Source organism: Hippopotamus amphibius, chromosome 2, assembly GCF_030028045.1.
Source record: "Hippopotamus amphibius kiboko isolate mHipAmp2 chromosome 2, mHipAmp2.hap2, whole genome shotgun sequence".
Taxonomy (NCBI): Eukaryota; Metazoa; Chordata; class Mammalia; order Artiodactyla; family Hippopotamidae; genus Hippopotamus; species Hippopotamus amphibius.
Window position 1 is genome coordinate 199,536,550 of NC_080187.1, and position 17,561 is coordinate 199,554,110.

General features: G+C 40.6%; 1 protein-coding gene and 1 non-coding gene across 5 annotated transcripts in view; both read left to right on the top strand.

The window, feature by feature from the left end:
• MYZAP (myocardial zonula adherens protein) overlaps window positions 1-14,922 on the top strand; it is a 93,908-nt gene extending 78,986 nt beyond the window's left edge. For all 4 annotated transcript variants that reach the window (XM_057722485.1, XM_057722486.1, XM_057722487.1 and 1 more), the window contains one exon: window positions 13,982-14,922. In XM_057722485.1, the coding sequence (XP_057578468.1) occupies window positions 13,982-14,078 (97 nt within the window). In that variant the 3' untranslated portion in view covers window positions 14,079-14,922. The remainder of the gene's footprint in view (window positions 1-13,981) is intronic.
• Window positions 14,923-15,439: 517 nt separating this feature from the next.
• Window positions 15,440-15,545, top strand: LOC130847295 (U6 spliceosomal RNA). The gene has a single exon (XR_009052071.1). It is a non-coding gene; the product is annotated as a U6 spliceosomal RNA (small nuclear RNA).
• The last annotated feature ends 2,016 nt before the right edge of the window (window positions 15,546-17,561 follow it).

Below are 17,561 nucleotides of genomic sequence, written 5' to 3' on the forward strand. Positions count from 1 at the left end.
ATAATGGAAGTGCTGACAGACCCTTAACTTATGGCTCTGCTGAACTTGGAAGCCACTTCAGTATCTGAAAGCAGCTTTTCCATAAATGTAACATTTGGTTTCCCCCAGGATCCATCTTAGCACGTTAACTACCTGGGTCAATCAGCAGAGGAAATGAAAACTACGTATATGCATTTCCGAAAAGGCAGAGTCATATTTCATTCGTTTCCTCACAAATATTTATGAAGTGCCTACTACGTGACAGACGCTGTGCACGTCTGGGTGGTAAGGAGCACGGCATCTTGAAAGGTGATTCAGGGCGGTTTTCCACCTGTGCTTTTTGGAACTGTGTGCTCTGTGCTAGGGCTCCAGGAGGGGCCTCTGGGCGCAAGGAGGTAAGCAAGGAGCTGGCCTGTGCGAACTGTCCCCTCTCAAAAAAAAAAAAAAAAAAAAAAACCCTGAGAAACTCAACTTTTAGTGTGTTTTATATGTTAAATTCCAAGTAGGATTTTGCTTGAATAAAGAGCTCTATGGGCAAAATCAAATTGGAACCCCTGATCTAGATTAATCTCCCTGTTTTATAGAAACCAAAATCAAGGCCCAGAGAGACGGGGGACTCACTAGAAGCCACACAGCCAGAATTTGAACCATACTTTTGGAGTCCTGGTGTGGTACATCTGTAGACTTAAAATACTCAATAGAGAGCTGCTAAATTGTGTTATGTATGTTCTAACACAATTCCTGGTTCTCATGTGGACTTCAGATTTGCATCTAACTAATAAAAGACTCCATGGTGTTTTCCAGAATGTTTAAAAAACAGGCTCCCAAAATATCTTAGAGCCATAAAAGTAATGAATTAAGCCTCAGTTACACAGGTAAGTTTTGTTCTTACTCCCAGTTCTCCCGCGGTGCAGTCCAGTGGGAAGGCTCAGGCCGTGGGGTTCCCTGCGCGGCCAGCTGCTAGCTGAGCACAGCCCTGGGGAAGTTACTCAATCTCTCTTAAACCTCTGTGATTTCATCCTTAACATGGGAATGAAGATGACAATATCAAATCTTACAGTGTTGTTATGAGATTAAATGAAAACATGTGTAAAGCATTTAGCATGGTAACTGGCCCAAAGTTAAGAACTTAATAAATAATAGCTAGTATTCCTATTATCTAAATCAAAACTCTGATTTTACATCTAAGACACTGTCAAGTATTTTTTTTAAAATTTTATTGGAGTATAGTTGGTTTGCAAAGCTGTGTTAGTTTCAGGTGCACAGCAAAGTGATTCAGTTATACGTATACATATATTTATTCTTTTTCAGATTCTTTTCTCATATAGGTTATCACAGAATATTGAGTAGAGCTTCCTGTGCTCTACAGTAGGTCCTTGTTGGTTATCTATCTTATATGTAATTGTGTATGTTAATCCCAAGCTCCTGATTTAGCCACCCCTACCCCCCCCCCCCTTTGGTAACTGTTTGTTTTCGATATCTGTAAGTCTGTTTTGTAAGTAAGTGCATTTGTATCATTTTTTAAAACTAGATTCCACATGAGTGATATCATATGATATTTCTTTCTGTGTCTGACTTACTTCACTTAGTATGATAATCTCTAGGTTCATCCATGTTGCTACAAATGGCATTATTTTGTTCTTTTTTATGGCTGAGTAGTATTCCATTGTATATATATGTACCACATTTTCTTTATCCATTCCTCTGTCGATGGACATTCAGGTTGCTTCCATGTCTTGGCTATTGTAAATAGTGCTGCAGTGAACACTGGGGTGCATGTATCTTTTCTAATTATGGTTTTCCCTGGATATATGATCAGGAGTGGGATTGCTGGAGCATATGGTAGTTCTATTTTTAATTTTTTAAGAAGTCTCCATACTGTTCTCCATAGTGGTCATAGCAATTTACATTCCCACCAACAATGTCAGAGGGTTCCCTTTTCTCCACACCCTCTGCAGCATTTATTGTTTGTAGAATTTTTGATGCTGGCCATTCTGACTGGTGTGAGGTGCTACCTCATTGTAGTTTTGATTTGCATTTCTCTGATAGATAGTGATGCTGAACATCTTTTCATGTGCTTTTTGGCCATCTGTATGTCTTCTTTGGAGCAATGACTGTTTAGATCTTCTGCTCATTTTTTGATTGGGTTGTTTGACATAAAGCTGCATAAGCTGTTGGTATATTTTGGAGAGTAATCTGTTGTTGGTTGCTTTGTTTGCAAATATTTTCTCCCATTCTGTAGGTTGTCTTTTCATTTTGTTTATGGTTTCCTTTGCTGTGCAGAAGCTTTTAAGTTTCATTAGGTCCCATTTGTTTATTTTTGTTTTTATTTTCGTCACTCTAGGAAGTGGACCCAAAAAGATATTGCTGTGATTTATGTCAAAGAGTGTTCTGCCTGTGTTTTCCTCTAAGAGTTTTATAGTATCTGGCCTTACATTTAGGCCTTTGGTCCATTTTTAGTTTATTTTTGTGTATGGTGTTAGTGAATGCTCTAATTTCATTCTTTTACATAGTGCTGTCCAGTTTTCCCAGCACCACTTATTAAAGAGACTGTCTTTTCTCTATTGTACATTCTTGCCTCCTTTGTCAGAGATTAATTGACCATAGGTACGTGGGTTTATTTCTGGGCTTTCTATCCTGTTCCAGATACTGTATCAAATATAAATGAACCTGGGTATGCTAAGACATTTCATTAACTTATTTTATTTTGGCGGCTGTTAGTGATTTTATTAAATCGATTGATAGCTTAGTCAAGTGGATAGTGGTTCAGCATGTATTGAGCTCTTCAATTAAACTATCAGTGGTTTGGAACCCTTTAGACACTGTGTAAACTCTGGATGCCCCAGTGTTTGATGAGGTCTCTGTCAGCTGTGACATCACAGGTGTCCCAGCATGTTCCAGGCACTGGGCACAAAGCCCAGTAATGCTGTAAAGCAGTACAGCACCTCTGACCCATTTCTCTATATACCTGCAAGTCTTACATGCTGTGCTACTGCTAATAGCATCTGACTTACAATTAAAGCTGCTCTATTTTTATGTGCTCCTGAAAAAATTTGAAACCAGCCTTTTCTTATAGAGCCGTTAAGCCCCTTTATTCCTGCCTTCCCACCCCCACCATTTCCCGTGCCTGCTGGCACTGTGCACTCCTGTGGACAAGAACCCTGGGCTCCCATGCCCTAGGCTAGCATTTTCCTGATGCTCAATAAACATTCATTGGCAGTATGAATGAGAGTCCACACCAAGTGAGAAAGGAGTTGAAAGAGGCAATTCTTGCTTATGTTTTACTTCTTATATTTGTTCTCTCTCTTCTCACTAGAACGTAAGCTCCATGAGGGCAGGGATTTACATCCATGTCACTAAATGCAGTTGCCCTGGGCCTGACGTAGAACAGGGCCTCGTACCACACAGGCAATCAATCAATATTTGTTGAATGGAGTCATCTCTCTGTAGTATTTGATGGTTCTTTCTAAGCAGAAGAATGTCTGCTTCCTGTGGGACTGTCCTCTCCTGGTTCTCTCCCTAATTCCATGGCCTGTCCTCCATCTTCTTGGATGACACCACTTTCTGCTCCCAGATCCTCACCATGGAAACTCCTCATGGTCCTATCTTGGCAACACTCATTCCTGCAAAGATGGCATCCAGTCTCATGGCTTCCCCTCTTTCTTCCTGGTGGCCACACCATCAGGCAGTTCAGACCTCTCTCTTGCGTACAGGTCCTCATTCCCAGCTGCCTGCTGGGCACCACTTGATCTTCATACCCACCCTGTCCATAGCTGAGCACATTGTTTTTTTCCATCAAAGTCAGGTCCTCTAGTTGTGGTTAAGAGCAGTGACTTGTTAATTAGACCTGGGTTTGGGTCCTGGATCTGCCTCTTGCTCCATCTATAGCTTTGGACAAATTCCTAACCTCCTTGAATCTCAGTTTCCTTACCTAGGGGAAGATGTTGATAGTATTTCCTCCTGAAACTTGCTGAGATGATTAAGTAAGATACAGGCATAAAGCGCCCAGGGCAGTGACCATGTTTGCATATTTCTATGGATGCCGCCACCACTGTCCCCACTGCCTAAGCTCAGTATTCTGCAGTCCCTTTTGAGCTGTGAATTACTTTGCTCCTGGAATCAATCACTCGTTCGGGGCTGGGTTTTCCTTCCCGACTTGCTTCATACCTCTTCACTACCACTGCACCAGCCTCCTTGAGTCTAGTGTTCTGTCTAATCTACTCAGTCCCATCCCTGCCTCCAGTTTCTCCTCCTCAAATTCTTCCCCTCCTTCATCTCATCTTTGTGTTGCACAGACTTCTAGAAAGCAAGGATCTTACAACAGAGCAGGGAGAGAGGGAAGGGGTGCTAAGGCACTCACCATGATTTGGGGAGCTTTTAAACACCTACATAAAAGAAAAAGTCAAGAGTTTGATTTGAAAAGTTTGATATATATTAAAGTCATTGAGAGCAATTTTAGGTCAGCTAGCTTTCATTCAAAGAGAAAAGTGGAAAACAAAACATTGAATACCAGAAGAAAAGAGACTTCTTTCTCTTGCCCTTTAGTGAAACTCAGTTTCCAGCAAACTAATAAATTATGTCTTAATAGGTATGATTTAATGAAAGATATTCTTTGTAGTCATAAGTGCCTGGCGCACAGTAAGCACTTTAAAATGCCTACGTTTTCATATTTCTGTTGTAGAGACCAGAACACAAAGTAGCTTTTTGTCAAAGCTTTATTTGCTGACTCTGCTATTGTTTCCCCCAGGGGAATTGCCCCTTTATGGATTAATAAAAGGTTAACAATAGCCTTAATATGTGAAAGAAAATGGCTGAATTTTCATTCTGTGGTTGAAATTATTTGTATTCCTGAAATCCTGTTGTTTCCTAGTGATCAACTAAATAAAATACGTCACTTCTTTTTGAAAGGGTGGGATATGAGACCCTGTTTTTGAAACCCAGAGGGTTCACCTTTATAAATATTTCTGAATTTTATGGGCTTTTAGGATATTGTCACCAGAGACTATTTCTGTTCTGTGGAATTTTCACAGGAGTTGGCACAAATTGCCATCTGGCTCTTGCCCCTGGCACTCCACTAAACTGCCTGTTGGGTCCCTGGGGACCCTTGAATTGCCAGATCTTATGGAGTCTCTTTGTGGCAGGTGAAGGTGACACTGACCACTCACTCCTCGAAGTCCTCTGATTCCCTTTGTCATCCATCCGTGCAGTGATAGTTCTATGCCTGGCCTGAGTGAGCCACTGAGGTCGTGAAGATGAGCGAGATATGGTTTTCATGCTTCATGAAATTATAACTAGCAGAGGATGTACACAGACCAGTGGTGCAATGAGATGCTTCCAGTAGTGTGTCACAAGCCTCTGTGACAGTCATTTTCAAGGGGAGGAGCAAGGAAAAGATATGTTGACTCTTTTGGGGAAAGACATGTGACGTTTAAGATTCCCCCTCAAGCTTCTGATATACCCTATTAAGATGCTGTCTCTCAACCATACTTGAAAATCACTGCAGGGTAATGGGAGGTATTGCTGATGGCAAAGTTTAGCAAAAGTGAACCTTGTGGAAGCAGAAAATTGAGCAGTGCTGCTCAAAGAACAGGGAGCACGTAGAGAAAGGGATGATAGTTTCTATCACTGCTGTGGGGAATTGGGGAGACTGTCACAGGGGAGGTGATGTTTGGTTTGAAGCTTGGAATATAGGCAGGAATTCATCAGATCAACTCGATGAGGGAAGCACTCAAGGCAGAGGGGACAGCTGAGGATGGCAGAGCTGTGAAGCAGTGTGTACATGAGGAGAGCTGTTTCTTAGCAAGGCCAGGCAGGAGATGTAACAGTTAGATGGTGGAGGCCTTTACACCCTGCAGAGGAGTTTAGAATCCATCCAGGAAGCAAGGGGGTGACTTTGAAGAGTTTTAAGAACAGTAATATGCTCTGATTGTCCTTTTAGGAAAATATCTTTGGCTGCAAAATGGATATGGGTAAACCTGCAAGTAATATACATAATTTCTGCCTGTCATAATCATGTGGCCTACCAAACTGCAAGGGAGGCTGGGAAAAGTAGTTACGTGTCTAGGCGGAAAAAGAAATGGGATATTTTCTCCATGTTAATTCTGCCTCCCAAATATTGTCTTAACCTTTCCTTGCTACTTTACCTCCAGTGCAACTGCTAGAGTTTGAGTTCTTATGGTCCCTCTCACCTCCTAAACAGCAAAATTCTCTTAAGTAACCTCTTGCCTCCAGACTAACCCTTTTGCAGTTAACCCTGCAAAGGAATCTTGTTAGAATAAAAATAGGAGCATATCCTGCCCATCCTTAAAAACCTTTAGTGGCTCGCTGTCCCCTTCTGAACCCCTTAGTAAGGCACATAGGGCCCTTCTTTCCCACCCTCCACCCTGACCTTGTCTTCTGCCACTTTCATCATGAACTCCTTGCTCCAGTCCTGCCAAGTGTGTCTCCTTTCCACACCATGGCCTCTGTGTTCACCCTTCTTTTCCGTACTGCCCATCTGCCTGGAATTCCCACCTCTTCCTCACCCACTTGAGGAACGCCTAGGCATCCTTCAGGGCTCACCTTCCCTGGGCCAATTTCCTCCCAGTGAAGCTAACTTGTTCTGCCATCAGTTTGCCCATAATGTGTTCATTCTTGAATTGCTCAGGGTCCTCACAGGGAAAACAGAAGACAGTTAAATGAAGAGACTGTGTACAAATTTGAGGGTGGCTTCTAGGGAAATCAAAAATGGACACTGGCTTGCTCTGGAGCTAGCAAACAGTGGAAGATGTTTCCAGCCTGGGCCTGAAGAAGTGGTGAGAGAAAACTGGTAGAAGAGATGAAGTGGGGAGCTGGAGTGTGGCCTTTGCTAAAGGAAGGTAGCCAACCACAAAGCTGCAGACTGGCCAGAGGGAACGGATGTCCTGGCCTCCCTTCTCTCATCCCCTGCCTCTATCTCCCAACTGGTCCAAACCAACTGGAAGGTAAAGGCTGAGGGAGCCCAATGATGCTGACCTTCAGGTCAGCTTCCCAGGGCACAGGGTGGGGTGGAGAAGTGGGGGTGGGTCTGAACAGGCAAATGCAGAGCATCCAGTACAGCTTTTTATGTCTATGTATATGTCTTTCCCGCCTAACTGTGAGTTCCTTGAATGCATGTTTTAAAAAATCTTCTGAATCACAGATACCTAGTATTACTTTTAAAAGTTGCTGAAAATAAGGGCTGGCTCCAGGGAGGGGGATCAAGATGGCAGAGGAGTAGGACGTGGAGCTCACCTTCTCCCACCAAAACATTAAAAATCCATCTACAAGTGGAACGATTCACACAGAACATCTACTAAATGCCAAAAGAAGATGTTAGACTTCTGAAATGGCAAGAAAACTGCCAGGTAACCGGGTAGGACAAAAGGAAAAAGAAAAAGAAGGAATCATGATGGGGCCTGCATCCGGGGAGGGAGCTGTGAAGCAGGAAAGGTTTCTGCACTTTGGAAAGTCTCCTCACAGCAGTCTCCTCCTCCTAGGAGGAGAGCACAGTAACCAGTCTGTGGGAGGCAAAAGGGAGAGTAACCTGCACATAAGGTTGGCACTTGCCACCCTGTGCTCCCTAGCCTGAGACGCTGGTCTGTCAGTGCAGGGCTGGGTGCTGAAGTTCAGGCTCCAGAGGTTAGACCCAGGGAGAGGCCAGCATTGGCTGCGCAGAAACAGCCTGAAGAGGCTAGACTATGGCAACTGAGGGTGTACTCAGAAGAAGCCTGGGCTTGCCAGAGAGGCAAGGCACCATTATTAGGGGACACATGAGGAGAGGGTGGGACCACCATAAGAGCTTCTTTCCCTCAGAGCGCTCCCAGGAAACAGAACAGCACCTACAGGAGCTCCAGGGGCAGGCACTACATAGTGATCAAGGGATCAATCCAAGATGACGACATAATTGTAAATATATATGTACCCAACATAGGAGCACCTCAATATATAAGGCAAATACTAACAGCCATAAAAGAAATCAACAGTACCACAGTAATAGTGGGGGACTTTGACACCCCACTTTCATCAATGGACAGATCATCCAGACAGAAAATCAGTAAGGAAACACAAGCTTTAAATGACACAACAGATCAGATAGACTTAATTGATATTTATAGGACATTCCATCCAAAAGCAGCAGAATATTCTTTCTTCTCAAGTGCACATGGAACATTCTCCAGGACTGATCACATGCTGGGGCACAAAGTGAGCCTTGGTAAATTTAAGAAAATTGAAATCATATCAAGCATCTTTTCCAACTACAATGCTATGAGATTAGAAATAAACTACAAGAAAAAAAATCTGTAAAAAACAAACACATGGAGGCTAAACAATATGTTACTAAACAACCAATGGATCAGTGAATAAATCAAAAACACCTAGAGACAAATTACAATGAAAACACAACTATCCAAAACCTATGGGATGTGACAAAAGTAGTTCTAAGAAAGAAGTTTACAGCAATACAATCTTAACTCAGGAAACAAGAAAAATCTCAAATAAAAAAAATGAACCTTACATCTAAAGCAACTAGAGAAAGAACAAAGAAAACCCAAAGTTAGTAGAAGGAAAGCAATCATACATGTCAGAGCAGAAAGAAATAGAGATGAAGAAAACAACAGAAAAGATCAGTGAAACTAAAAGCTGGTTCTTTGAAAAGATAAACAAAATTGATAAACCTTTAGCCAGATTCATCAAGAAAAAAATTCAATAAAATTAGAAATGAAAAAGGAGAAGTTACAACAGACACCATGGAAATACAAAGGATCATAAGAGACTACTACAAACAACTATATGCCAATAAGATGGACATCCTAAAAGAAATGGACAAGTTCTTAGAAAGATACAACCTTCCAAGACTGAACCAGGAAGAAATAGAAAATAATACAAAACAGACCAACCACAAATACTGAAATTGAAACTGTGATTTAAAAACTCCCAACAAACAAAAAAGTCCAGGACCAGATGGCTTCACAGGCAAATTCTATCAAACATTTAGAGAAGAGTTAACACCTATCCTTCCTCAAACTCTTGCAAAAAATTGCATAGGAAGGAACACTGCCAAGCTCATTCTGTGAGGCCACCATCACCCTGAAACCAAAAGCAGACAAAAAATGGAAATTATAGGCCAGTATCACTGAAGAACAAAATACTAACAATCCAAATCCAACAACACATTAAAAGGATCATACACCATGATGAAGTGGGATTTATCCCAGGGATGCAAGGATTCTTCAATATCCACAAATCAGTGTGATTCACCACATTAACAAACTGAAGAATAAAAACCATATGATCATCTTAATAGATGCAGAAAAAGCTCTGGACAAAATTCAACACCCATTTATAAAAACTTTCCGGAAACTGGGCATAAAGGAACCTTAACATAATAAAGGCCATATATGACAAACCCACAGCTAACATTTTCAATGGTGAAAAGCTGAAAGCATTCCCTCTGAGATTAGGAAAAGGCAAGGATGTCCACTCTCACCACTTTTATTCAATATAGTTTTGGAAGTCCTAGCCACGGCAATCACAGAAGAAAAAGAAATAAAAGGAATCCAAATTGGAAAGGAAGTAAAACTGTCTCTGTCTGCAGATGACATACTATATGTAGAAAATCCTAAAGATGCCACCAGAAAACTACTAGAGCTCATCAATGAATTTGGTACAGTTGCAGGGTACAAAATTAATACACAGAAATCTCTTGCATTCCTATACACTAACAACAATCAGAAAGAGAAAATTAACACATTATTGACTGGGGGATTTTTGCAAAAATTAATGCCTGCGGCTGTAATACATCTCTGGTCAAAAATGTGTTAAGGAAACAATCCCATTTACCATTGTATCAAAAAGAATAAAACACATAGGAATAAACCTGCCTAAAGAGACAAAAGACATGTACTCTTAAAATTTTAAGATGCTGATGAAAGAAATCAAAGATGACACAAACAGATGGAAAGACATACCATGTTCTTGGATTGGAAGAATCAGTATTACCAAAATGACTATACTACCCAAGGCAATCTACAGATTCAATGCAACCCCTATCAAATCACCAATGGCATTGTTCACAGAGCCAGAACAAAAAATGTTTTTAATTTGTATGGAAACACAAAAGACCCTGAACAGCCAAAGCAATCCCGAGAAAGAAAAACAGCCTGGGCACAGGCAAAACATTCTCTGACATAAATCATACCAATGTCTTCTTAGGTCAGTCTTTCAAGGCAATAGAAATAAAAATAAACAAATGGGACCTAATCAAACAAGCTATTAAAGGCACCCATAAAAAAAATGAAAAGATAACCTACAGAATGGGAGAAGATATTTGCTAATGATTCGACAGACAAGGGCCTAATATCCAAAATATACAAACAGCTCATACAACTCAACAACAACAAAAAACAACCCAACTGAAAAATGGGCAGAAGACCTTAATAGACATTTCTCCAAAGAAGACATACAGATAGCAAGCAGGCACATGAAAAGATGCTCAACATCACTAATTATTAGAGAAATGCAAATCAAAACTACAATGAGGTACCAACTCACACTGGTCAGAATGGCCATCATTAAAATGTCTTCAAATAACAAATGCTGGAGAGGGTGTGGAGAAAGGGAACCCTTCTACACTGTTGGTGGGAATGTAAGTTAGTGCAACCACTATGGAAAACAGTATTGAGGTTCCTTAAAAAACTAAAAATAGAGTCACTATATCCTCCAGCAATCCCACTCCTGGCCATATACCTGGACAAAACTATAATTCAAAAAGATACATGCACCCCTATGTTCATAGCAGCAATATTCACAATAGCCAAGACATGGAAACAACCTAAATGTCCATTGGCAGATGAATGGATAAAGATGTGGTACATATATACAATGGAATACTACTCAGTCATAAGAAAGAACGAAATAATGTCCTCTGCAGCAACATGCATGCTACTAGAGATTATTATACTAAGTGAAATAAGTCAAAGACAAATACCATATGATATCACTTATATGCGGACTCTAAAATATGGCACAAATGAACCTATCTACAAATTAGAAACAGACTCAGAGACACAGAACAGACCTGTGGTTGCCAAGGGGGAGGGGGGTGGGGAAGGGAAGCACTGGGAGTTTGGGATTAGCAGATGTAAAGAATTATATATAGGACGGATAAACAACAAGGTCCTACTGTGTAGCACAGGGAACTATATTCAATATCCTGTGATAAACCACAATGGAAAAGAATATTAAAAAGAATGTCTGTATGTGTACAGCTGAGTCACTCTGCTGTACAGCAGAAATTGGCAACAACATTGTTAATCAATTACAATTCAATAAAAAATAAAAACAAAGATAAACAAATGAGACCTAATTAAACAAAAGCTTCTGCACAGCAAAGGAAACCATAAACAAAACGAAAAGAAAACCCACAGAGTGGGAGAAAATATTTGCAAACGAAGCAACTGACAAGGGATTAATTTCCAAAATACACAAACAACTCATGCAGCTCTATGTCAAACAAACAACGCAATCAAAAAATAGGCAGAAGATCTAAATAGACTTTTCTCCAAAGAAGACATACAGATGGCCAAAAAGCACATGAAAAGATGCTCAACATCACTAATTATTAGAGAAATGCAAATCAAAACTATGAGGTAGCAACTCACACTGGTCAGAATGGCCATCATCAAAAAGTACACAAATAACAAATGCTGTGGAGTGTGAGGAGAAAGGGAACCCTTCTACACTGTTGGTGGGAATGTAAGTTGGTGCAGCCACAACAGACAACAGTGTGGAGGGTCCTCAGAAAACTAAAAACAGAATTACCCTATGATCCAGCAGTCCCACTCTTGGGTACATATCCAGAGAAAACCATAATTAGAAAAGATATATGCACCCCTATGTTCATAGCAGCACTATTCACAAAAGCCAAAACATGGAAACAACTTAAATGTCCATTGACAGATAAATGGATAAAGAAGATGTGCTACATATATACAATGGAATACTCCTCAGCCATAAAAAAAAGAATAAAATAATGCCATTTGCAGCAACATGGATGCAAGCAGAGATTATTATACTAAGTGAAGTAAGTCAGAAAGAGAAATCATATGTGATATCACTTACATGCGGACTCTAAAATATGGCACATATGAACCTATCTACAACACAAAAACAGACTCAGAGACACAGAACAGACTTGTAGTTGCCAAGGGGGAGAGGGATGGGGGAGGGAAGGACTGGGAGTTTGGGATTAGTAGATGTAAACAATTATATACAGGATGGATAAACAACAAGGTCCTATTGTATAGCACAGGGAACTATATTCAATATCCTGTGATAAACCACAATGGAAAAGGATATAAAAAAAATATCTGTATGTGTATAACTGAGTCACTTTGCTGTACAGGAGAGATTGGCACAACATTGTAAATCAACTATACTTCAATTAAAAAAATAAAAACAAATGAGACCTAATTAAAAGCTTCTGCACAGTAAAGGAAACCATAAACAAAATGAAAAAACCTGCAGAATGGGAAAAAATAGTTGCAAAGTGACCAACAACGGATTACTCTCCAAAATATACAAACAGCTCATGCAACTTTATGTCAAACAACGCAATCAAAAAATGGACAGAAGATCTAAATAGACACTCTCCAAAGAAGACATACAGATGGCCAAAGAACACACGAAAAGATGCTCAACATCACTTATTATCAGACAAATGCAAATCAAAACTACGATGAGGCAGCATCTCACACTGGTCAGAATGGCCATCATCAAAAAGTCTACAAACAATAAATGCTGGACAGGATGTGGAGAAAAGGAACCCTCCTACACTGTTGGTGGGAATGTAAATTGGTACAACCACTATGGAGAACAGTATGGAGATTTCTTAAAAAACTAAAAACAGAACTACCACATGACCCAGCAATCCCACTCCTGGGCATATATCTGGAGAAAACCATAATTAGAAAAGATTCATGCACCCCAATGTTCATTACAGCACTATTTACAATAGCCAAGACATGGAAGCAACCTGAATGTCCACTGACAGAGGAATAAAGATGTGGTACACACATATAATGGAATACTACTCAGCCATAAAAAAGAACAAAATAATGCCATCTGCAGCAACATAGAGAACGACGAATATCATATGGTGTCACTCACATGTGGAATCTAATTTTAAAAAATGATACAAATGAACTTATTTACAAAACAGAAACAGACACAGATATGAAAACTTATGGTTAACAAAGGGGAAATGTGGGCAGGAGGGATAAATCAGGAGCTCAAGATTAACATGCACACACTACTATACATAAGATAGACAACCAACAAGGACCTACTGTATAGCACAGGGAACTCTATTCAGTATTCTGTGATAGGGGCTTCCCTGGTGGTGCAGTGGTTAAGAATCCCCCTGCCAACGCAGGGGACATGGGTTCGAGCCCTGGGCCGGAAAGATCCCACAGGCCACGGAGCAACTAAACCTGTGCACCACAACTACTGAGCTTGTGCTCTAGAGCCCGCGAACCTCAACTATTGAGCCCACATGCCTCAACTACTGAAGCCCATGCGCCTAGAGCCCGTGCTCTGCAACAATAGAAGCCAACTCAATGAGAAGCCCCCACTCACCACAGCTAGAGAAAGCCCGTGCACAGCAACAAAAACCCAACACAGCCAATAAATAAATAATGTATTTTTAAAAATTCTGTGATAACCTATAGGAGAAAAGAATCTGAAAAAGAATTAATATATGTATAACTGAGTCACTTTGCTGTACACCTGAAACATACAACATTGTAAATCAACTACACACCAATAAAATTTTTTAAAAAGTTGCTAAAAAATGGTCCCTCTTATAATATTTAAATGAAATATTCAACTACATTACTGCAGTCTATTTTTAAATGTTGAAAAGGATTTCCTAGAGTTATCTTACCATGTGAAGCATATGGTGAGTTTTGTTTCATATTCCTGACTGCCTTTTCTCATTTTTCAGCCAAACAGGTAGGACTCGTGAGATCTTAATGCCTTCCAGGAATTATACCCCATACACACGAGTCCTGGAGTTAACTGTGAAGAAAACTCTGACTTAAGCACTTGGAGACGTGCACTTTTCGCTGATGGACAAAGGCCCTGGAACCCTGCGGCTTGAAGTCTGGAAAGGGTGACTCTTGCTTCCTCCTATACACTGTTTAAGCCCCAGTGGAGATTGCTGAGGTTCTGATCCACTTCTAAAACATGAAGGAAAGTGGGGGTGGAGGGGGAGGGCAGGAGAGAGAGGTTTCAAGGTCATATTTCAAACACCCAACCAGTGTATGTACCCTGCTGTACTGGGCCGCTGTTAGCTTTCCATGAAGACACTGAGTCCTGCAGGGAGAATTCCCTCACTATTTTCTGTTTTACTAGACTTTGGTTGGGAGGAAAAAGGGCATTAACTTGAAATTTCATGTTACTCAAGCCAGGATCATTTGTTACAGCATGAAAGTTTTATTTACCCGTAAAAGTATTAGAAGCTGTGTTTCTCTGCTACAGGGAAGCCTGTCCACAGGAGTGCAGGCACATGGGGAAATGTGACCCCGGGAAGGAAGGGGCGGGTGCTGAGGACGTGTGCAGGGGCGTGGGAGCCTCGGCTGCAGCCCGTCCCCGTGTGGGCAGACACGGTTCGTCCTGATGTGCTAATCCCTTGGTTTAATTTGTGCCTTATGCCTTTACGGGGCCAGCTGAAATCACTGTATTTATTCAACTTGTGATTTGTTTTTTCTTTCTTTCTCACTTTAACTGAAAGAATTTTGTATGTTGTGGAAATTTAATCACATAATGTTTTCAGTATCAATTGGTGTTTCTGTTAAAGGAATAAATAATTTGTTCATGCATGCTCTACTTTGATATTATAACCTATGTCACATATGTTTAATAAATGCCATATATTTTGTTCTACTGATGCTGTCATTGTGTGTCATCCATGACTGTGTAGAAGAGGTAGAGAATAGAACTGGGTTTTGGACTATCCAAGTCAGGGCACCATAATCTTTCACTCAGTACAGTCCCTAGATAAGAGAAGGGTGGGGTGTGTGTATTTAGACCCTGAAATTTATCTAGTTAACCTCCTTCTAGAAACACTAAGATGTTTATAAAATACAAAAAATCATTTTTACTAAAAAAACAAAACAAAAAACCATGCTCCCTTGTGCCCAAACTTCCTACCCCTTACTCCCCAACTTAAAAAAAAAAAAACAAAAAGAAACACCAAAGAAAGCAAGCAAAGCAACTCAGTTGAACAATCACCACAAGTCAGGATGGTGTCAAGAGGAAAAGGCATATTTTGAAGCCGAACTTTTATTTAAATTGTGATTGTCGGACCTTGACAATGGCCTTGACAACCTTGTGGTTGTCGTCAAAGCTCTCTGAATACCAACCTCATGTTCTAAGAACTTGGGATAATCACACCTAACTGGTGCTGCATGGGCAGCACATGTGCTCAAACCGGAACAATTCAGAGATGATTAGCATGGCCCCCGAGAAAGGATGACCCGCACATTCATGAAGTGTTCCGTATTTTTTTTACACAAAAATTAACTCAAAATGGCTTAAAGACTTAAACATAAGACATGACACCACAAAACTCCTAGGAGACAGCATAGGCAAAACATTCTCTGATATAAATCATACCAATGTTTTCTTAGATCAGTCTCCCGAGGCAACAGAAATAAAAACAAAAATAAACAAATGGGACCTAATCAAACGTACAAGCTTTTGCACAGCAAAGGAAACAATAAAAAAAATGAAAAGACAACCTACAGAATGGGAGAAAATATTTGCAAATGATTTGACAGACAAGGGCTTAATCTCCAAAATATACAAACAGCTCATACAACTCAACAATAAAAGAAACAACTCAATCCAAAAACAGGCAGAAGACCTAAACAGACATTTCTCCAAAGAAGACATACAGATGACCAATAGGCACATGAAAAGATGCTCAACATTACCAATTATTAGAGAAATGCAAATCAAAACTACAATGAGGTACCAACTCACACTGGTCAGAACAACCATCATTAAAAAGTCTACAAATAACAAATGCTGGAGGGCTTACCTGGTGGCACAGTGGTTAAGAATCCACCTGCCAATGCAGGGGACATGGGTTCGAGCCCTGGGCCAGGAAGATCCCACATGCTGCAGAGCAACTAAGCCTGTGAGCCACAACTACTGAGCTCACGTGCTGCAACTACGGAAGTCCATGTGCCTAGAGCCCGTTCTCCACAGCAAGAGAAGCTACCACACTGAGAAGCCTGTGCACAATGAAGAGTAGCTCCTGCTCTCCAAAACTAGAGTGAGCCCGCATGCAGCAATGAAGACCCCCAACACAGCTAATAAATAAATAAATTAATTAATTAACAAATGCTGGAGAGGGTGTGGAGAAAGGGAACCCTTCTACACTGTTGGTAGGAATGTTAGTGTAGCCACTATGGAAAACAGTATGGAATTTCCTCAGAAAACTAAAAACAGAATTACCATAGGATCCAGCAATCCTACTCCCAGGCATATACCCAGACAAAACTATAATTCAAAAAGAAACATGCACCCCTATGTTCATAGAAGCACCATGCACAACAGCCAAGACATGGAAACAACCTAAATGTCCATCGAAAGATGAATGGATAAAGAAGATATGGCACATATGTATAAGGGATTCCTACTACTCAGTTTTTATATAAAAAAGAATGAAATGCCATTTGCAGCAACATGGATGGACCTAGAGATTATCATACTAAGTGAAGTCAGTCAGACAGAGAAAGACAAATACTACATGATGTCACTTATATGTGGAATCTAAAATATGACATGAATGAACCTATGAAACAGAAACAGAATCTCGGACATAGAGAACAGAGTGGTGGTTGCCAAGGGAGAGGGTGCTGGGGGAGGGATGGAGTGGGAGGTTGGGGTTAGCAGATATAAGCTTTTATATACAGAACGGATAAACAAGGTCCTACTGTATAGCACAGAGAACTATATTCAACATCCCATGATAAACCATAATGGAAAAGAATATAAAAAAATAATGTATATATATCTATAACTGAATCGCTTTGCTGTAGAGCAGTAATTAACACACTGCAAATCAACTAAATTAAACTTCAATTAAAAAAAAAATCACACCTACCTGATAGGCCAATGTGAATGCCAACTGAGGTAGGTTGGCAGACGCCTGGCCTAGGGATGGACACAGAGGAGGGTGCTGCCATTCTGAGGTGTCTTTTAAAGCACTGTTGAGTCCCGACTCTCCGAGCTGCTCTAGTGCGAGAAGCCGTTTCCTAGCAGAGCCCTAAGGAGGAGAATTTCAGGAAAAGGCAGACCCTGGGATCAGGAGGTAGGGAAGCGGGACTCAGAGTGGCAGAGGGTACTGGCAACCCCTGGGCCCCTGGGGAAGCTGGTGTGGAAACAGCTTCTAAATGAAATACGGTGGCATAAAGAATGTCAGTTTTAATGAGACCGAGAAAGAAATGAAGACTGTTCTGTAAACACTCCCCACCTTTTCTTTTCTTAAAACAGGCAAAAAAAAAGGAAAAAAA